This window comes from Filicampus tigris, chromosome 22 (genome assembly GCF_054856515.1).
Source record: "Filicampus tigris isolate MCC_2025a chromosome 22, RoL_Ftig_1.0, whole genome shotgun sequence".
In the NCBI taxonomy this organism is placed as follows: domain Eukaryota; kingdom Metazoa; phylum Chordata; class Actinopteri; order Syngnathiformes; family Syngnathidae; genus Filicampus; species Filicampus tigris.
The window spans coordinates 3,568,646-3,589,914 of record NC_141238.1 but is presented as its reverse complement, the minus strand read 5'-3'; the positions used below and the strand labels follow the sequence as shown (position 1 = coordinate 3,589,914).

The window sequence follows — 21,269 nt, the reverse complement described above, 5'->3', positions numbered from 1 at the left end:
TCAAGGCACCACTGTATTCTCTTGCTAAATGCATCCATGACATAACTCTTGTATCAGATCTCATTAGACGCTACCAAAAGAAGTGGCCAAAGGCTAAAAGCAATTGTTTCTAATTGGACCTAAATGGCTGGCTAGCAATAACGATGCACCACAAACCAATTGGAGCACCTAACTCTCCATTAAACTCTAAAATTGTCACAGTTTGCATTGAGTGGAGGTTAATAACCAAGTTCTGGCAATTAGCGATCTTTACGCTTGCACTCTTCCGCATTTATCGTGACATTTCGTTTCATCTGTTGCGCATCAGCCTTTACCCAAATGCTAATGTGCCATTTCCATATGTATCCGCAACCATTACACAACTGGGCGGTCATTTAATCGGCCGTTTCAAAAGGTTAAAAGTGCCATCTTAGCTTTCTGATAACACAAGAGAGTGTTTACATGGACGACTCGCCCACATGTATTACAGGCGGTTGTGAGTTCAAATGAGCAGCTTATAGTCATAATCCATAGTTTTTTTCTTTATGCACGGATAAAAGAAGCTTTAAGGTTCCTTTTGCCAAGGAAATAGCTTAAAAATATTTATTGCGTCGGGCAGTTTGGGTGAATGGTGCAGGGATAATCGTGTTATTCCTGTCATTGTTCTGCATTCAATTTGAAATATTTCCCCTTCTTGGAGCGGTGAAGCTGACGGACCCTCGTCGCCCGTCGGGATGTACAAAATGGATACCCCGTCCTAATTAACGGCAGGAGGACGCTAATCCAAATTGAACTGTGAATTTCAGCGACCGGGCGACCTCATCTTCTGATTGACAGCGCGCCGGTCCTCATGCACAAACACAAAAACAATCATTTCTGCTGCTATTGGCGTGTGTGAGGAAGGGTCCATGTGTTGGCCATGGAGGCCCTGCTGTCCATGTGCATGAGATGAATGGTAATTTACTCATTACGGGTGCGCTCCCAATTACATTCAGACAAACACACACTGCTTTAGTTTTAAAGGGCAAACTGCTGCTCAAGATGCGATCTAGCGAACTATTCTTACAACCAATTAGGGCTGCTCGATTATGAAAAAAAATATTAATCGCAATTATTTTAGTAATAATCGAAATCACGATTACTCAAACGTTCATTTATTATTTGGAACAAAACAAGAAAATATTTCATCGTAAAAATGATAAAGACAAGTGAAATTTTTTGAAACACTATAATTATGTACTGTAAGTTCCAGACAAAATTGATAAAATGAGTTATTATAAAATAGAAAAAGGTTCAAATGTATAAATTCAAGTATGATTTCATTGTGTGTAAACAAACGTAGTGCTTTGGATATAAATACATATTAATGATCCTTTTTTACGATTATGCCAATTTTGTAATCATAGAGCATAATAATTGTAATTGTAATTGAATTTCGATGAATTGCACAGCCCTACAACCAATGTCATTTTTCTGACAGTACCAACTTAATCTTACGTTGATGTTAATCCACTTGAAGGGAAAAAAGCCTTGCGGCCATCTAAACGGCAATTATTTACATGCCATGATGCCAATACGAAACCATTCCATGGAGAAGAAAGCTACCCCATGCTGCCCCACATACCGCACATACCAAAAACCACCAGTGACACCAATGCATAATTTAGAATCTTCAGATAACTTAACATAACATGCATGCTATATTTACATTAATAATGTAAGAGAAAGCCCAAGTGAATGCAAACTCCACACCCGCAGCCTCAAAACTGTGAGTCCAATGATCTAAACAATAAGCAGCTAGTAACACCAAGAGACAAGGCGTTGTCATCACATGTTCACCACGCCTTTTCTCAAAGCTCTAATAAGTTCCAACTTGTCACTCTTTTGACATTTCACTGTTACAAAAAAAGAGCTGCGAAGTGTGTGTTAGCATGTACACGCAAATGTGTTCGCTCAACAGACGAGCAGACAGCAGCGCGCGTGGGTGCCGCGTCGTGTGGGAAGTGATGAAGGAGCGTGCGAATGATGGCGACGGCGCCGGGATCACAAGGAGGAAGGGAAGAAATAAAAGAGCAGAGGTGAGGCGCACACACGGGCAACAGATGGAGGGAGTCAAGTGCGGCCACCGCGGTTCCCGTTTTGAACAACTCTGACCTCACGCAAATGTCATCGAAAACGTTGGCGAGAACAAGAAAAAATTGCCATGGGCTCAGAGGCAGGTTTGTTGTCACATTTGTTGCAGCTTTGTTTCTAAATGTGAAAATTACTGTCGACAGCTCGGCGGGCAATCTGGAGTCAGCTTGTCCTCACTCAAAGATTGGCTCAAAATGGCGTTGTTTGCCTCTTAACTGGAGCACGTGGCGGGAGCATAGAACTCAACATATAGCTCAGAGGGGACAACGTTTTTCCCATTGCTAGCCAACTCAACAATGGTGGAACTCACCATTTTTAAAACTGGCCTTTAAACTTATTTTGACAGACTTTCACAGTCTTGAGGCCTCTACCTCTCCATTTCCCAAGACCATCACATGCTCGCTTTTCCTCCATTCATTTCTACTTCTCCCCCACCTCATCGTTCAGTGACACACAGGGTCATGTTCTCCCTCTTGGGAGTATGACGTAACTTAACTCATCTACTGCCATTGACGACTTTACTTATATATTTTTTCTTTTCTAAAGTTAGGGTAAAAGCGGGTCTGAAAATGTCTGGCAGTGAATTAAAGGGGGAAGTCAACCCCAAAATTTCTGGCAGTAATATTAGTCACTGATGAAAAAGACACCATTTTTTTCAGGGCGGGGATCTGAGACATTTTGACATCACAGACTTGAAGATGGCGTCTCATCTCCATTTCGCCGTGGATGTTTATTAAAAGACACACTTTGGGCTAAGAATAGACTGTAGAGCGTGACTCATCTTCAATAGGGATGAATGTTTTGTGTTGTAGGCATCTGATAATATTTCAGGTTAATAAATATCCATCCATTCAAGGAGCAGACTTTTTTGTTTTCTTTTGTTTTTGATTGTTTTGTTTTTTGCCAGCAAACTCTGAACTCTCATTCTTTGCCTTTTAAAGCCATACACACACCAAGTCACAGATACTACAGTAGAACATTAGGACGATGACCCCAATTTGACAAAAACAATACCTGCACCTGGACACATTATTGTGTTTAATATTGTCAAATCTATTTTGCATCTGATACTGGATTAATCAATGGGATTGTCTGAAATCATGTCACCATTCGTGACTTCTGCTAAATGCTATTATTTCAATTTTGTTGTTCACTAAAATACCAAATCAAAAGTCATCTGAAGGTCGTACTGCTTTCCTCCTGGCGCCACACTTGATAGTCAACTTCCTACGCTCTGCCTCGTGTGTCTGAGTCTGAGTGGACGTGGAGGAGGAGGAGGAGGAGAGAGCAACAACAACAACAGCAAGTGTCCATATGACTAAATGCCCAAGTCGGCGTCGCTTTCGACCAATCGGAGCGCGAGAAGAGTCTCCGTAACCCATGGCTACAATCTCCCGCAAGCCCCTCGGGGCACCGCACGGGATGGCAAACAGGATGTGAAAAAGGATGCACAAAAAGACTCGCGGTATACAGTTTCAACGTGAGAATAAAAGCCGAAATAGCCCCGCCTTGGAGCAGACACCTTTCAGCTAAATTGGATCATACACCGAGCAATCACTGGCCGGAACCTGGAGGTGGTCGGGACACGCGCTGTCTGCCGGCAGCTACGCGGAGCCAGACAAAAGAGCGTGGCGCTGATTGAACAAAGACGCGGGGGCTGAATATGACAGGTAGCAGGAAAGGTCAACAAGGTGGAACAAAAGACTTGTAAATGTCAGTTGCTATAAAGTTGCCATTGACAACCAGGCCCTGGCTCATAACAACACTGACAAATCATGCTAATTAGATTGTCCTCAATAAAGGGGCTCTGGGTGCTTTTTTGGCCATGATGATGACTTCCTATTGATTTTTAAGACTACAACGAGAATACAGTGGCAAGCACACCATGTGTAAAAATGTTATTACTGAGATTCCATCCAAAGATTTTAGCAGTAAAAGATACTTCTTTTACTGACGAACACTGGAGCTAATTGGGGAGTCATGAACAAAGGGGAGGTGAAAAAGTAAAGTTAAGGTTGAGGTCGTGCGAGTTGGAGAAGTTCATTAAATCTAAAGGGAGGAGAGAGGCCGGAAAAGATCGCTACAAGGGACATACAGGCAAGTTGATTACAATATCATCTTAAGGAGAGGAGGGGGGGGGGGGGGAGAGAGAGAGGAGAAGCGGGTGTTTTGCTTCTTTGTGACAGGGCGCACCCTCCTCGGTCAGGGGGGTTGCTTTGAATCCCTAATGAGGGAACTGTTGAACGCCTCAAGGGAATAATGCAAAGCTCCTTTTGGGAGGAATGTCTTTATCCTCCCTTCATCCTTCCCTCCATGGAGGAGGCACAATTCTTATTCGAGCAACAGGCACATTGGAAATATCTCCAGTGCAGAAAACATGACAACACGTAGTGTAAACAAACACATGCAGGCCTCTCATAGGCTACACAATAGCATCTCCCAATTCATTAGGCAAAAAAATGGAGGAAATGGGTTCTAAAATGACATTTTCTGGGCTCCTCATTCTAAGTGCACGGCCGCAGGCTCACATTAATTTCCGGAGGGACTGGTGAAGCGTCAGCCGAAGACAGCTTCATCTTCCGGCCATTGGTCGGCTGAAATGAGCCTAATGGAACGGATTTGATGAGAAAATGTTATCGTCACGCTATTGACGGCAGGCTGTCGAGCAGTTTAATGGGATGTAGATGTGGCCAGAGTATTTGGCTTACTGCTCTTGACAAGGAGGGAAATATCATTAACTGTTTGATGAAGCACCAACTACGATGCAGGATGCGTGCAGTGTTTGTGTGAGTGTTTTTACATTTGGTGGTTGCTGATGACAAACCTGAACATCACTGATACATATGAGCAACCATTTTGCCCATGTTTCTGTGAATGAAAACAAGATTTTAGGCTCGGAAGGGGTCCGCCCAAGCCGGTTACAAAAACGTCGCAGTGCTGCCACCTACTGTTCAACTTTAGTACTTTAACTATTATGCAGTACTGTACTGTACTCCTGTCTGTCCCGTCAAATTATTTTCCATACATTTACATCACAATACAAACGAACACGATGTGGAGTATCAAACTCTCGTTGCACAGTAAATTTGTATTTACGGGGGGAAATACCATATAACTTGTCATAAATAGACGTTTATTGGAAATTGGCAGGGACGAAGCTAATGTGTCGTTTTTCCCGGAGGTACCTGGACGCACCATAAGTCAGCGGATGCTCGCAGCCACTGCGGTTACTGCGCCTTTGAAAACAATGTTTCGGAACAGGGAAGCAGATGAATCTCGATGACTAATAATGGTCCGTCGTTCCAGAGACAGTCCTCGAATTCGGACAGATGAGTCCGGCGGTTCCGGTGCGACTGAGAAGACCGGCCGGTGGCTGCCGCCATGGATGCGGCTGTATTTCTACGGAATGCACGGCGTCACCCTGGATGTGCTGCTTTCCTCGTTGCAGGGGGTTCTATCCGACCGGGACCCCAAGTTGGTAGGCTTTTCCTCGCCGTGTTTGTGCGTGGTGCATTCACTGACCCAATTGGCGCTGGAGAAGGTCTACTCGAAAAAGAGGTGCTTTCAAGGGAGGCCTGTGGTTTTTCATCTGCTCGTTTATCCGTCTGTTTACATTGGACTGCAGGTTCTGATAGAGAACATCAGCAACACACTGAGCAAGCAGGTGAGGGTCATATCAGGGACGAACTTAGTCCTCCACTACATCCTGGCTCTTTATTTTAGTCAGGTGTTCCACAGAGGGGTGTCAAGGCTGCAGTACCATCCCACCAGGGGAGCCCGTCCTCTCCAAAGCATCCCCGGGCACATCCGCTTCTTGTTTTTCGGCATGCACGGCTTTCTGGACGAAGTGGCGTTTACATCCGTCTTCAACCTGGTGGAGAACCAAAGCCTGACGGGTCACACGTCCCTGTGGTCCTTCCTTATGTACGGTAGCTGCAGCTTCGTGGTGGAGAAACTCTACCTGCACCTGCACTTTAAAAGAGGCTGGGGGACCTGGCGCAGGCTCCCAATCTACATCTGCTTCATCTACACATGGGAGCTGTGCTGGGGTTTGGGTCTGAGGCAGTTTGACGCCTGCTCCTGGGACTACTCGCATTATCCGCACAACTTCATGGGACTCATCACCCTCCTCTACCTGCCCGGGTGGGCCTGCCTGAGTCTCTATCAGGATGTGCTGTCCAACATCCTGCTCGGCATCAAGTGCACCGGAGATTCTCGGCGATCAAGCGTGGATGGCGGAGAAGTCAATGGACGGCCTCAGTCTTGGAAAAAATGACTTTGAAATTCAAAATTTGGCTTCATCGTGTTGTGTTTTTTTTCAGCATGGTTCAGATAGAAGATGTAAAAGGAAGTAACAAGGGAGAGTGTGTAATTACGGGACTGCAAAGGTTATTCTTATTGTACAACGGTTTCCCCATGCATGTGCAATGCGGAAAACGTTTCACTTTTCAATTACATCCAGGAGAAAGACACTTAAAGAGGAAGTCAACGCAAACATTTTTTCAAGAATATATGTTCTATGCAAGCCCACTAGTTGAAACAGGGCATTATGATAAATCTTGCATTTGTGGAATAAGTGTTAATCCACTCGTTTTTAGCCATTATAAAGTGTCTTTAAGATTTGGCCGTGTCGCCAAAAGCGTATTTTTCCATTGAACTTCATTCTAAAAGGGGAAGTCAATCCCATTTTTTTTAATGTTTATATATGTTCTATGCAGCCCCACTAGTCTAAACACAGTGTTTGTGGAATATGAGTTAAGTAGTAAAATCCACTCGTTTTTGTCCATCTCGGAGGGCGGCCATTTTGTCACTTGCTGTCAACGGAAAATGACATCACAGTTGCTCAAGTAAAAAACAATCATGGCTAGCCTGTTTTCTGAGGCTGAGCCATGATGGTCATTACCTGAGCAATTGTGATGTCATTTTCAGTCGACAGCAAGTGCCAAAATATCCTGCAGAAAAATACATTACAGTCGTGTAGATGTTTAGTCACTGTGAATGGAATCATCCATAAATCGCTTTTATTGGAATATTTTAGTGAGCATTTGTGCTCAGATTATTAGTAAACCATACCATATATATATATATATATATATATACACACTTTTCACTGTGATGATCCGACCAAATCTCTGTAAATCCAGTTTAACTAGTAGTGGTTGCAGAGGCCATGAATTAAGCCACAGAGTAACATCTGTTCTCATAAAGCTACTCATCATGACAGACGCAAGCAACTTCAAGTCCTAACATGAGAAACTTGTTTGGAAGGCCACGTGAGGAAGACCGGTTTTGATGTGATGACGTCGACTTGCACTGTGGCAAAAACCAAGTGAAATAAATCGAATGTTAAATGTTCTTGTGTCTGACCTTGCACTTTTCCGTTGAAACATTCTGTTGACTTGAAACGAACACGTACTCCAGCCTTTATTCCCCTGAAAAACAATACAAAAAATGACCTATTAGAGGATCACAATAATTTTAAATTATTTGAATATTACATTAAATTATAGTATATGCATACCTACATCAGTACTATACATCTGTCACTAAAGTTAATTTAAAAAGAAAATAATAATGTCAATGAATTCATGGCGCAATGGATTTGGATAAATAAAATACAGACTCCCTCTAGTGGTAACAACAATCTCTGCAGTTTCAGTTGAATTTAACATTAATGTTCAATTTCATCGTTAACAACTGTTGTTTTTTAAACATTAAATCAGGTGCAATTGTTTTTATGAGCAACGCATTTTAATTGACTCACTATTTTTATTTTCCTATATTTAAGAGTGCAGGGTACATGTTGAAACTGCATATAATGTTACATTGACTTACAACATTATTAAATGCATTTTTCTTGTGATAAGAGACTTATTTTATACAACTAAAAACTTTATAAAGCAAGCAATACTTTTGGTGTAAAAACGATTGTATGGACTCCCAAAAATGTTCTTAATCCGAGTCGTTTCTACTTCAGTCGTGCTGTTATGGTGAAATGCTGCCCTCTTGTGGTGAACCTGAAGAGGTTCAGTGGCTTTTGGGGAGGGGCTTTCATTAACATAGTATGGCTGAACTTTTATTTACAAAAGCGTATTCAAAAAATAGTAGTATTTTTTGTCAATATTTCTTGACATTTCCTTTTTTTTTTTTTCTTTTACATATTGTGGTGCCTATTGAAAACCCATCTTCCCATTCTACGGCCTACTGACAAATTGTATGAATGCCAACATGATTAAATATGTATGTGAAGGCCTGTAAGGCACGTCTTCCTCCGCGATCCAAAATATAATATTCATGTTGTCCTCTGCCCTCCTTCTCTTGTTTTGTGGGTCAGGCTAACATTTCATGAGGGCGACCCCCTACTTTGTGGCCACTCAAACACACACAGCATGACCAAGCAGCCACAGAACCGACACATTCTTCACTTACATGACTGCCTGAGTATTTGAATATCAAGTGACATGCGCCGTCACTGAGATACTTTCCAATACGCCGACTGTTTCACATCACAATTGCTACTTTCAATTGCGTAATTTTACCTTTGAGGTATTTGGAGATGAAAGCGGATGCAAGCAGCGCAGTATATCATTCGGAACGCCCTAGCACACATCAAAAGGGAAATGAAGCTAATGTTCTTTTGGTGTGGCTACCTAAAAATCAAACCAGGTGCAGCAATACAGCATTTCCTGGTGGTGGTTTTTTTTTCTCCACTCGTCAGTCAGGTTTTTCAAGTTGGTCAAGCACCTTAGTGCATTGTAGTGAAATTAGTTTGACCAAAGACCACGTGGAACAGTGGAAGTATACATTTGTTGAGAAAAAAAAACATAGAAGCTGTGTTAGCTCAAGTGATTCAGAAATAAAACAGACTTAGAGTGGATATAAAAAGTCTACACACCCTGGTTCCAACCCCAGTACGTGTTTTGGCTTCTGACAATATCCTAAGTCCTGTAAACCCATCTGAATGCAATTCAAAGTTCATTCAGAAGGCTGTCATTCACCAGCCAAGCCACAATATGACAAGAATTTGGATTCATGCAGCCTGGAGGAGACTTTGGACAAAAATGTCCCCAGATATGGAGCAGTCATTACCTCCCTAAGGGCCCACATTGGACAAGTAACTGAAAGCCACTTGAAATGGGACACTGGACTATGCGTTTCGTAGTACAAAAGCTCAAACTGTCTTACAAGTGCCATAAATAAAGCATGTGGCAAAAAAAAAAAACATCTGGAGTATATTTTCTTTTCTTTTCTTTTTTAATTTCCACCACGGCGCCATTCTGCGTAACACCCATTGATGAGCCTGACAGAGCATGTTGCAAAAATATCTTCAGGCTTACTGTTGAAATAAGTATGAGTCATGCGGGCAGGGATGTATACTTGCAAATGGCTATTAAGCAATATTATTTGTGCGTAATAATATGCCTTGTTAAAAAAAAGGGGAAGACGATACAAAGGTAATATCTCGTGAATAATGTGAGACCATTACACAAAATGTATTCATGTATACGATACCCCTGAGGGTACCTATAGTAATTGGAGCAGTCTTAATTTTACTTCGGTGTATTATGGACTATATTTAGTGCGTTGTGATGAATCATCCTAGCAGAATTCATAGTCCAGGGAGAAAATTAAGACTCAAACCCAGGAAGAATGAATCCTTCCAGTGTACAGATAACTGCACACCATCTTTTCGAGCTGAATTAAGCAACACAATCTTATCTGAGAAGAGAATTTGAATACTTCTCTTTTAAAGGTGGTTTTAGATTTGCATTAATTTCAGCCCACAGTCCCTCAACTAGCTCACACTATTATGCTGGCAACATGCACCTTGTGTTTTACCTCCTCCCATTCTGCACTGCACACATTCCTGTCATAAAAGCCAGGGGCGGACAGGACCGTACCACACCTGAGGAAGATATCGCACGAGATGTTATTTTCTGTAAAACTATAAAGTACCGAGCTTCAAGTGTCATGTAATCATATTTACTCACGAAATTATGTTGTTGAAGTGTCTTTTTTTGTCTTGATGATTTATTTCTGACTGGGTGGGACGCAAGCGTAGGAAGACGGAACCCCCCATTCCACACGAATGGACTCGTCCTGACACTGCCATGTTGGATGGAACTGGCTGCGGGCGCTAAGACAGCCGGACTTCCCAGGAAACTTTTTGCCGTTTTCCGCTCTATATTTTACCCTTTTCCGCACAAAATCCGGATCTGGCATCTTCTTCTTCAACACTTTGGGCATCACAGCCGTGCGACGATCGCGTGAAAGCGACTTGAGTCTGACTCAAGGAGGGGAGATCGGACGGAGGAAGGCCACGGATGACCCGGGGATTGTTTATGGATCTTTCCGGACTCTGTTTACCTTCTTAGAGTAAACGTTATCGTTTGGCTAACAATGAGTGGACTTCATGCGCAACGGCAGACCAATGTCGGTTCCATACTACTGACGCCTCAAGAGAATGACTACCTTTTTAACCACCTTGGCAGGAAATGCATCGTAAGTTTACGTCAGCCTTCTGCGATAACTTGTCTTCCTGTTTAACGACGCTCGTTTGAAGTGAGCTTTCCCCTTTCTTTTCCTATTGCAGTGGGGAGGTTGGTTTGTTTTGACAGCCGAGCCTCGACAAGGGGGGCGAGCGGGGACGTCGTACCTCGGTCGGGACGCTTGCTATCGACCAACACTCAGTGTTAATACATGTTTTAGGCCTCGACGCCTCACAGTTGACGCTTGACACACCTGAAGTCACGTAGGAAATGTTGCTATCTGACCTAGCCCCGCAACTCCGCCGCAACTGAGCTGCCGTGGCGTCAGTGGCGTTAGCCCCGTAGTCCGTTAGCTGCTAAATCAATCAACAGCTTGCAAAAGGAGTTTTTTTTTCTTAATGTTTGCGTGCCGCTATTATATAACGTCAGCCGAACCTGGGTTGTTTTCGGGAAGTGTGTCCACTGAAGGAATGTGCCGACAAGGCTTGGCAGGGGACAGCGCTGACTAGTGAAAACTCATTGGGGCTTTTCCCCCCCCCCTCGCGCTTCTTCAGTCCCAAAAATTTGAAGAGTCCTGCTCTACCAGTCTGACTGCAGTGAAGTGTCACTATTCTAAAATTAGAATAAAACAAATCACTCTTGTAACTACTTTTCCATGACTTCATGTAACACCATGTATTTGTCCAGTTTTTCCTTCCACCACTTGAAAGTATCGGATTGTTCACCGATATTGTGCCCCGATACAATGACACCGATACCACCTTACCAGCCTGACATTAAACTTCGGGCAGGTGAATCAAGAGTCATGTCAGCTTTGTGGAGATACAGTAGAGCTGTACATTCCTCTTCTATTCACTATCAGTACTATGTGTCGATGAGTACTCAAATGTGAGCAATTGTACTCGGTCTGGAAAAGTGATATCTCTGTGGAACCTGGGTTAGTTTAATAGTTCTTGTTCTTGTTTTATACTCTCACTTTCACGTGTCCTCATCTCAGGTTGTTTCCTCAAAGTATTCATTGATTCTTGAAAGTGAAGTGGACGATGATTGGGAAAGTGTTTTTTTTTTTTAGGTTTGCTCACCTGACAGTGGTGAGCTACCTGTGTCCCATTTCCTGCCTCGTGGCTCTTGACAAACGCGCCTGCGCTGACCTCACACACTGCCTGTTTTGTCTTCTTCCCTTTTTGCATGAGCACACAGGTTTTCTGGGGTGTGCCGTAGGTTGACGAAGGCCCGCTCAGAAATGCGGCGACAATATCCCTCCGGCGCTCTTTACCGATTGTGTCACTCGGCACTCGACGGGGGAATTGCGAGCATTCCTTGAATTTGCGCTAGATCTTTGCATGCAGGGAGAGCATTGTGTCTCCTTAACGATTAAATTAAAATGGCCGGCAGTGGCTGTATGTACCGCATCTTGATTTGTATTCCTGGTTGACTGTGCAAAATGGGTCAAGTGTGGTTTTATTGCTTAGTCAGTGCAATGAAAAAAAAATAGAGGAACATGATTTCATGACTGCTTTGACTCATGCACGTGTAGAGATGCTCATTGGTATTCCCTCGCTTTTCGCCATCAGCAGGAAAAAAGTGGCAGGGGTCCAATCCATGCTGTGTGTGTGTGTGTGTGTGTGTGTGTGTGTGCGCTCACAGACTGCCCGATCAGCACTCCCCACCCAACAGGAAGTCCCATGGTCAGACCCCCTTCGGTGATTTGCGTTGGTGAAGTGGAACATGATTCCACTCAATATCGCCCCATCAATCTTCTTCCTGCCTCCATTAAAAAAAATTTTTAAAAATCAAATTTTAACTGCAGCTATAATCTATTTCTCCCTCCTGCACAAATGAGGTCAAGCTTTCCTGTCTCCTCGTACCGGAGGAGGACAAAAATGAAAAATGGCCGTCCATGGTTTGAGCAAGCGAGTAGCTTCACTTCCTGCCGCCTTTGACCCTGTCAGGAACTATCAGCACTCCATGGGCAGATGAAACCTCGGGCTCATCAGCCCTGACGTCATTAAAAAGACCTTAAAATAGCCTCCTTTTTACGCTCGTGCTCGCTGCTGCCAAGAGAATCTGATTTGAAGGTGTCATGTACAGGAATTGAGAAGACTATATTGGAGTATATGAACGGCACTGACGGTGATGTAACGTCTGGGCGGCTTTAGCTTGCGGGACGTGCAGTCATGTGTGGGCGGCGTCATATAATTTAGCTCTGTTGTCAAAAATGACTCGTCACTTCTGTCAATATTTGACCGAAAACCGGAATCGATGTTTGTGCTCGTCACAAGATAAAACGACACCTGAGGCAAACGCCTCCCAGCCTCGACCCGTTTGGCCCAAATTTGAACATTTGCAAATGACAACGAAAATAGGCCGTCAGCTCAGCATGTGTTTACATGGCTGATGCTTTCATCTGTGCGTTACTAGCTGGGAAGCTGATGCCCACATGGCGCGGGGGGACCCCTGCGGCAACCTGTAAAACCAACATGGAGCCTGAAAGTGTGCACTTCTTATATCTGTGCTTTGATGCCAATTATTCTTTGCCAACTTTAAAGAAGGGGGGATTTCTTTGATTGTGCTAATAAGGGGGAGTGTCACTTTTATTAATGCCTTGAAAGAAGTTTTATAGTTCTTGAGCCAGCTTCCTCATCAAAGCGTTAATCCGAGTTTGTGCGCAGCGCCCCAATAAGATTTTAAAATCTCAAGGCAGTGGCTCTCAAACTTTTTACCAGCAAAAAAAATCACTTAGCTGTAACTTCATTTTAGGAACATTAAAAAAAAAAATATATATATATATATATATATATATATATATTTGAAAGTATTTGTAAATTAAAATGTTTGAAATTGAAGTTAAATGGCGAGATGGCGAAAAACGGCTGCTTAGCTCATATTTCAAAAACACAATATCGATCAGAATGCTGTGTCTAGACTATATTATTGACTTGCCCTTTAAAGATGGACTTAAATGGTCCACAATTGAATTTCAATTTTTTTCTATACACTTTATCAGCACTTTTCGGTTGACTCTGCTGCCATGTCCCTTCCCTCCGTCCTAGACGTTGTCCTCGGCAGTGGTCCAGGTGTTCATGGCAGACCGGAACGCCACCTGGACCAAGAGATGTTGCGGCGTGGCCTGTCTGATCAAGGACAACCCACAGCGGTCCTACTTCATCCGAGTCTTTGACATCAAGGTACGTGCTTGCGTCGTCAGAATGCTAAACAACATGCTAACATGTCGTTTTGTCACAGGACGGTAAGATGCTGTTCGAACAGGAGCTGTACAACAACTTTAGCATAAATCCCTCCAGACCATTCTTCATCACGTTTGCTGGAGACGTGAGTTGATTTGTGTGTGTGATTTGAAATGAGATGGAGTCGTGCCCTCGTTTTGTTTTGGTGCTCATCCGAATGTCTCTGCCCCGCCCCCTCCCCTTCCTAAACCGGCAGTCGAGCCAAGTGGGCCTGAACTTTGCTAGCGAGGAGGAGGCCAAGCGTTTCCGAAGCCACCTGGCAGAGCTGTTGGGCAAAAGGCAAAGGAAAACTGGTACTGACTTCCTTATTGCGCCTCACCCGCCCGCCACTGTGGACAAATGGCACGCTCAGCGTCTTTTTGGGGGGCGTGGGTTTTAAACAGCTGTTCAATGACGGCAAAGTGCCTTCAAGGATGTTCACGTCTGAGCGTGTGATTTTCCCGAGACGCGACACATTCATCGCCACCTTTAATCTGCTGCAATGTTCATACTATTCAAACATAAGGTGCGGTGTTGGAAAAATAAATGTAATTCACTCCCCGTCCTTTGGGGGGCACTGTAGACCAAATGCAGGGCATGAGCTGTCACGAATTGAAGATGGTGATTCAATAATTAACTTCCAAGCCACACTGATAATAACAAATACATCTTTCATGAAACCATGACGATAGTGGGGTTTTTTTTCCAATTTAATTGCTCAGGTTTGATGAATAATGTCTTCCATTTTCTAAACCTTCAACTGGATCCTCCACTTCCCTCTTCAAGCTTTCTGCCTCTTTGCTCACAAGGCTTTTTTTTCCCCACACTTCTCTGGAGAACTCACAGCGGAATCCTTTCATCCACTTCTCTGGATTTTTCCCACACTTTCTATTGGGTGTATAGCTGTGATAACAAGTGTGTGTGTGTCCCGGACGTCGCTCGCTAACTCTCCCGACTTCGCCGAGCCTTTCGTTTTCACAAGCTCCTTTCTTTGTCCGCCTGCCGCTCGCCACTTAGTGCAACGTTGTAACCGTTTCGTTTGTCTGTGTTCACAGAGAGGAGACGCGAGCCTCTGAATGGTACGTTGTCCACCATTTCCGTCTTCTCTATCCCTTGACGTCCCCCTGACCTTCGCTGTGTTTTCATAAGAAGAAGTTTAATCTGAGATTAGGCATGCGTGAAGCGTTACATAAAAATCGAGCGCTAAATCCTCGAATAATATGCCGGGATTAGAGCACCGAGTGTGCGCGGTTTGACGGGGAAGGGAGGCGAAAGTGGGTGGGGAAATGACAGCGGCGAGCCAATCCCGGCGTGATAATCCCAAGCGGTGCGCCCCGCCGCGATGGCAACCTCACTTGGAAAAGGCGCTCAAATGTGCGCAGATGGACAACAACAGCAGTGCAGCTGCCCTGATGGGGGCGTGGCCTAACAAGTGTTGGCACGCACAGTACACCAGTCCACTCCTCCAGATGTCCGATGAGGCTGTGAAGGTTTAAATCCAAGTTGGCTTCCCACGCAGACACTCTTTGGCTCTTGTCTCGTGGAAATCTTTTTTTAAACAAGGCAGAAGCGTCTTCTTGACTCGAGAAAGCGGATTTTCTTTCCTCCAAAGGTGGTCCTCACCCGGATATGATGCGTCCACCAGAAGCCATTCCTCCTTCCCGTCTTGAGTAAAGTTTCCTCCAGAATCCCCCTGGCAGCTATGATGTTCTGCACCACCTTCCTGTCGGCTCCCTCGGAAGACCCGGCTCGCGAAAGCGGCGGGCAAGCAGGCGGGGGGGGCTTGGGCCCGGCGGGCTGCTTGTCCACCTTGCGCTGCTTGGTCCTCCCCCAGGACGAAGTGTACCCGAATGCCTCGGAGCATTCGTCCGCCCAAGCGCGAGCTCGCGGCGACATGCCGCCGGCCGCCGAGGCGGGCGCGTGCCGCGATAGAGACGGCGGGGGGATTTGGGACAGGGTGAGGAGGAGACGCAGTCGTTCGGCTTCGCCTTTACCGAGCAAAACGCCCAAAAGTCCTTGTAGTGACTATGTGAAAGGTATGTGTCGTGCAGACTTTCCGCTGGGCGGCTTGCCTACAACTGATCCACTTTTGAGAAACGCTGCTACAAAGTCAACTATCAAACCCATGGGCCAGGGAATGATTTGTCACCCCCCGCAAAAAATCTAACGCCGCCTCTGACATGTCATCTTCCAGGCCCGGCGCTGCCCATGGCCACCGTGGACATCCGGAACCCCGAGATCAGCACGGGGCACCGTTTCCACAGCAACTCTCAGATGAACAACATCATGCACTCCACCTTCAGGAAAGAGAAGAGGGGCAAAGGCAAGAAGAAGAGGCTGACCAAGGCCGACATCGGCACGCCGAGCAACTTCCAGTGAGTCGCCGGGCTCGATTTTGTTTGATTGGGTGTCAGTCAAGACTCACGCCTCTCTGCTTTTGGCACAGGCACATCGGGCACGTCGGATGGGATCCAAACACAGGCTTTGACGTAAGTAAAAAAAAACAAAAACAACGTAACTTTGCCGTGTGTAAGCCCCGTTTGGCTACGTGTCAGTCAGACTTAGAGATCTTTGAAATGAACCATCGGCTCCAAAATATTAATCTTCGCCGCACGGCCATGTGGTCAGTGCGGTTACACAAGGAGATTTTGCGAGGGGAGCCAACCTGTGTTTGCATAATCCTTGGATTTGTTCCCAAAGAAAAAAAAAAAAAAAGCGTCCCTGGTATGAGATTACGCGGAGCCCGGCTGAATTCGGATTCATTCATTTCATGCGTCAATGCTTTCAAGGCCTTAAAATTGATTGGAATGGATGATATCATTCAAATGGATGCTTCCCATCCTCGGGTTTGAATAAGTGCGTTGACACGAGACAATTAGTGAACTTCATTCTAGCCTTGCTTTTATTTGCACCGTAAACTACACATGTGAGCACTAGATGGCGACAGCGAACTTCATATCAAGCAGTCCTTCCAAAAAGAGGCCAATTGCTTGATTTATTGCCATGACATGTACAACCAAGAGAATTACATGTGTATTTAATCCAGCTGCTATGAAAGTCTCCTAGCTGAATGCTAACACACAATGCAAAACGCCATAGACAGGCGTCCAAAACTAGCGCGTTGTCAACCCTTCCGTTTTGTCTGCTCCACACAGTTAAATAACTTGGACCCCGAGCTGAAGAACCTCTTTGACATGTGCGGCATCTCCGAGGCACAGCTCAAGGACAAAGAGACCTCCAAGGTCATCTACGACTTCATTGAGAAGAAGGGAGGCGTGGAAGCGGTCAAAAATGAGCTGCGGCGACAAGGTGGGCCACCGGACGTCGCGCGGTGCGTCGCGCTGAAAACGATAACTGATCCCGGCGTTCACTTTTAAGACGACGACGTAACCGGTGCGGTGGGTTTATCCTTAAGGCCTCCCAGGTGCATTGGTGGTACGTTTTTTGTTTGTGCATGGTCTGCTGTGACACACCACGCATGGTAGTTAATATCAGCACAGGGTTTGTCATTTGAAAAAAAAAAAAAAAAGCTGTGGGAAAGAGTCCAAACACAAATGCAGACTTCTCCGTTTTTGTGAATTGGGTGCAGTTAGTTTCTGTTCTACTTCCGGTAAAACTACTAAGAGGCAAATTTTTCAAAGTCGTCTGTTGTCCTGTCATTGCAAAGCCAGGCGACTCCAAGAAAACTATTTAGTTCAAAAAGAGACAAGTCCAAATTTTTCACATAAATAAGCAATTACACAAAAATGGTGAAATGCTCTGCTTTGTGAAGTTTGAGTTATGAAGTGGTTGCTGGTTCCCATCAGCCTTAAAACGCACGCACATTTTGTCACTCCCCGCCAGTCGAAAGATGTTCTGTTTTACAACTGCCATTTATTGGTGTTACGCGCACGATGGGAACTGTGCAAAAATATCGACAACACCGCATTTTGGAATGAATTAACACAATATAATTCTCATAGAGAACGTATACACAATAAACGTCATTTGCCACGTAGGCCGAAAGCTAGCGTGCTAATAATGGCACACAACTTTGCTCATCGTAAAGAGAGCAAATTATTGCATGTGCTAAAACTCTTTGACCGCATGTACTGGAGAGAGGTAAAATAGCACCAACAGTTGCATCAGCAGCTCTTAGAAGTGGCTTTCGATTCTCTGACGTGAAATGACGTAGCATTACGTCAATTATTAGCGTTGCAATGCACATAACGAATGATTCCTCTATAAAGTAAATCTATTTTTAAAGCTGACTCTAATGGCAGCTACACGTTAGCTAAAAAAGTAGGAAAACTAATAATGTGTGAATGCTGTCCTTCAGTGGCATAACATGATGCATTCATGGACCTTAGCAAAAAATAAAAAATAAAAGACTGCAATTGGTGTGCCGTTTATCTATCCAACTAGCTGCGATAGTCGCGGGTAAACTGGAGTGTATCCCAGTTGACTTTGGGCGAGAAGTGGCGACACCCCGGACTGGTTGCCTGCCAGCCAATAATATGGAAGTGCACATGTAGACAAAGAAGCCGTCACACTGACATTCACATCTGTTGGCAATTTTGAGTCTTTGAGCGAACTGAAAATGTAAATGCCTCACTTGGCTCATTGCCAGCAAGGGGTGAGGGGAAGAAAAAAGCGGCAGTAAAACAGGCCAAAGCCCGTGGGTGAGTCAGGGCAAGGAATCTAACATGCTTGTTTTTGGAAGTCCACCTATATAATAAAATGGATCAAAGAAAGGTTTTTCTCTCTCTCCAGCTCCCCCGCCCCCTCCATCCAGAGGTGGCCCGCCTCCACCTCCCCCTCACCACGGCTCAGCCCCGCCGCCCCCACCCCCTGCCCGCGGGCGAGGCGCCCCGCCGCCCCCTCCGCCCTCCCGAGCCCCCGTCTCGGCACCTCCGCCCCCGCCTCCATCCCGGCCGGGCATGACCGCCCCCCCGCCGCCTCCCCCCAGCCGAGGCTACCTGCCCCCGCCCCCGCCGCCGGCCCACGCCTTGGCACCCGGGCCGCCCCCTCCGCCGCCGCCCCCCATGTCCTCCATTCCTTCCTACGGCGGAGCGCCGCCTCCGCCTCCCCCCCCACCTCCCGGACCCCCACCGGCGTCCTTTGAGGCCAACGGAGTAGTGGACGCCGGCGCGCCGCTCGCCGGCGGCAAGTCGGCCTTGCTGAGTCAGATCCGCGAAGGCACCCAGCTGAAGAAGGTGGAGCAGAAGGAACGGCCCGCCTCCAACATGGGGCGAGACGCGCTCCTTACCCAGATCCGAGAAGGAATCCAACTCAAACCTGTGAGTTTTCTTCCTATTACTCTAAACACTGGCCGAGTGCTCTTTGTCTGAACTCCAATCGCGCTTTGTGGTCCTCAGAGGGACGAAACAAATGACTCACCTCCTTCCTCCCTGGCCCCCTCGGCCGGCATCGTGGGGGCGCTGATGGAGGTCATGCAAAAGAGGAGCAAGGCCATTCATTCTTCAGGTAGTAAAATCAAACTTTTCCCCAAATTCCATAGTATTCATTCTTGTGTGTCTCACTCCAATCTGCTTTTCTTCTCCAGATGAGGACGACGACGACGAAGATGACGAGGACTTTGAAGATGAGGATGAATGGGATGACTAGTGATGTTTCGTGTTTGTTTTTTGTTTTTTTCCCGTATTCCCTTCCACACCTTTGGATGATTATGACGCAAAAATTGTTCCTTTCTTACTTAAAAAAAAAAAAAAAAAAAAAAAAAAAAGTTATTTCAAATCACAAAAATTTAAATTTTCTATCAATTTGCTGTATCTTTTTTTTTGTTGCCTTGATGCTTTTTTATTAATCTGTGCAATACCTCATTTAATCTGTCGGACATTCTCATTTCTGTCGTTTTTGTTTCTCTGACGTCTACTGTCTCTTATTAACCGTCTTCTGCTCGTTTTCGCCTCTCGTCAGACCATCTGTCACTTTGTCAGCGCACATTCCAGACGTCCTGTCACTCTCGCGCTCGTCTTCCCAAAATAACGTGCAATTTTGACACCACGCTGTCATTAATCTTCTGGACAGTTATCGGAGGCAAGAGTTGCCGCAAATCCTCCTTTTGTGTCTTCAGTTGGGGGGGGGGGGGGGTAGAAAGAAAAAGAATTATTTTCATACCCTAATTGTGGTTTATTTTTGCTTACTCTAATGATCTTAGTTTAGCACTCGTATTTTCTTAAAAAAAAAAAAAAAAAAAGAATGTTGACTCCTTAGCTTGAGCTGCTGTTCTCTGTAAATGTGCTCCAGATGTGAGTCTTGATATATATTTTTTTGCACAGAAAGAGGAGACTCGCTGCATGACAACCGGACATGTTGAGGTCTGTACAGTCGGTATCATAAAGCATACGCACGCGCTTTGTGAAATGAGGAAGAATGGAATTGCAGCGGTGTATTTGACGGTTATCGTGCTGTGTACATTTGCTTCTAACGCAGTGTCGATAACGGATGCAGACTCCCATTACATAAACTGACACTTATATTTTATTTTAATAAGTGATATTTTGTGACACAGTCATGCCATGATTATCTCATTGGACTTTTTTTTTTACACCTATTAATACAATGACACTACATTCAAGTGGGTTTGTCAGTCACCACTACATTTTTTTTTCATCCTTTTCTACTTTACAATATACAATATAAAGCAGAGTTTTGACAATATTTGTTGAAATTGGGTCATTGTTTGTGTAAAATTTGAGGAATAAAGACATTATTAGTTTTACACCTCCTGATGCTTACGTTTACTATAGGAGACAGAAAACTACTGTTTCTTATGACCACCATAATACTGAATATTAATTCATCTTGTTCATACGAAGACTTCAGGCAGTGGTAAGTTTTGCGCACTATGTGAACATGCAATCAAAATGAGGCTAAATAATGATTGGAAGATATAGTGGCCCCTTGGTGATGCAATGCTAACTAGAAATGCATTACTGTCAAGAAAAATTGATTAAGCTTTATTTTAAAGTGCAAGTCAACCCAAACATTTTTTTCAAGAAAATGTTCCTATGCAGGCCCACCGGTTGAAACACAGCATTCGGATTAATATTGCATTTGTGGAATATGAGTAAAGCAGCAAAATCCACCCGTATTTAACCATCCCGGGGCGGCCATTTTGTCACTTCCGTCGACTGAAAATGACATCACAGATGCTCAGGCTGAGCAACCGTGATCCGTTTTTACCCTAACGTTTGGAAAAAATATCAATAAATTCCTGGATTTTATGCAGACAATTAAACAAGGGCAAAGATTTTGATATAACTGTAAAATTAGCACGATAATATACTTAAACATTCAACAGTTACTCCCAAGTCCTTTTTACCTGCCTTAAAAAAATTGTATTCAAAAGATGAAATAGCCTTGAATGTAGCATGGAATTAGCAATGAATCTAAATTGCTAAAATGCTGAGAGTATCAAGAATATGAGTAACATCCA

At 44.7% G+C, this 21,269-nt stretch overlaps 3 protein-coding genes across 11 annotated transcripts in view; 2 read left to right on the top strand and 1 right to left on the bottom strand.

Moving 5' to 3' along the window:
• The window catches only part of LOC147126536 (uncharacterized), a 112,936-nt gene extending 101,721 nt beyond the window's left edge, over positions 1-11,215 (bottom strand). For 2 of the 7 annotated variants that reach the window (XR_015084823.1, XR_015084826.1), the window contains exons 1-3: positions 10,104-11,205; positions 9,952-10,018; positions 7,480-7,544 (exon numbers count right to left, since the gene is read on the bottom strand). The gene's annotated coding sequence lies outside the window, so the exon portion shown is untranslated. Of the gene's footprint in view, positions 1-7,479; positions 7,545-8,651; positions 8,770-9,939; positions 10,019-10,103 lie in introns of those variants that run through there. The other 5 variants (XR_015084827.1, XM_086022985.1, XR_015084824.1 and 2 more) reach the window with 4 other exon arrangements.
• Positions 5,164-7,538, top strand: tmem229a (transmembrane protein 229A). The gene has a single exon (XM_086022981.1). The coding sequence runs from the start codon at positions 5,402-5,404 to the stop codon at positions 6,386-6,388; it is 987 nt and encodes a 328-aa protein (XP_085879107.1). The 5' UTR covers positions 5,164-5,401; the 3' UTR covers positions 6,389-7,538.
• LOC147126535 (actin nucleation-promoting factor WASL-like) lies at positions 10,023-20,552 on the top strand. Of its 3 annotated transcripts, XM_086022978.1 has the most exons (11): positions 10,024-10,614; positions 13,655-13,789; positions 13,848-13,934; positions 14,046-14,142; positions 14,884-14,907; positions 16,023-16,203; positions 16,275-16,317; positions 16,984-17,137; positions 18,581-19,107; positions 19,186-19,294; positions 19,374-20,552. In XM_086022978.1, the coding sequence occupies exons 1-11, from the start codon at positions 10,513-10,515 to the stop codon at positions 19,433-19,435; spliced, it is 1,521 nt and encodes a 506-aa protein (XP_085879104.1). In that variant the 5' UTR covers positions 10,024-10,512; the 3' UTR covers positions 19,436-20,552. The 3 variants fall into 3 exon arrangements, with proteins under 3 accessions (XP_085879105.1, XP_085879104.1, XP_085879106.1); XM_086022979.1 differs by lacking the exon at positions 14,884-14,907 and having other exon boundaries at positions 10,023-10,614; XM_086022980.1 differs by lacking the exons at positions 10,024-10,614; positions 13,655-13,789; positions 13,848-13,934; positions 14,046-14,142; positions 14,884-14,907 and adding an exon at positions 14,916-15,864.
• Positions 20,553-21,269: the final 717 nt, after the last annotated feature.

Bases quoted from the DNA above. Each gene is read 5' to 3' on its own strand.
- LOC147126535 (XM_086022978.1), top strand. From the start codon at position 10,513: ATGAGTGGACTTCATGCGCAACGGCAGACCAATGTCGGTTCCATACTA. The intron at 14,908-16,022 runs GTACGTTGTCCA...GTCATCTTCCAG, and splicing joins GAGACGCGAGCCTCTGAATG to GCCCGGCGCTGCCCATGGCC. The intron at 19,108-19,185 runs GTGAGTTTTCTT...TGTGGTCCTCAG, and splicing joins AAGGAATCCAACTCAAACCT to AGGGACGAAACAAATGACTC.
- tmem229a (XM_086022981.1), top strand. From the start codon at position 5,402: ATGGTCCGTCGTTCCAGAGACAGTCCTCGAATTCGGACAGATGAGTCC.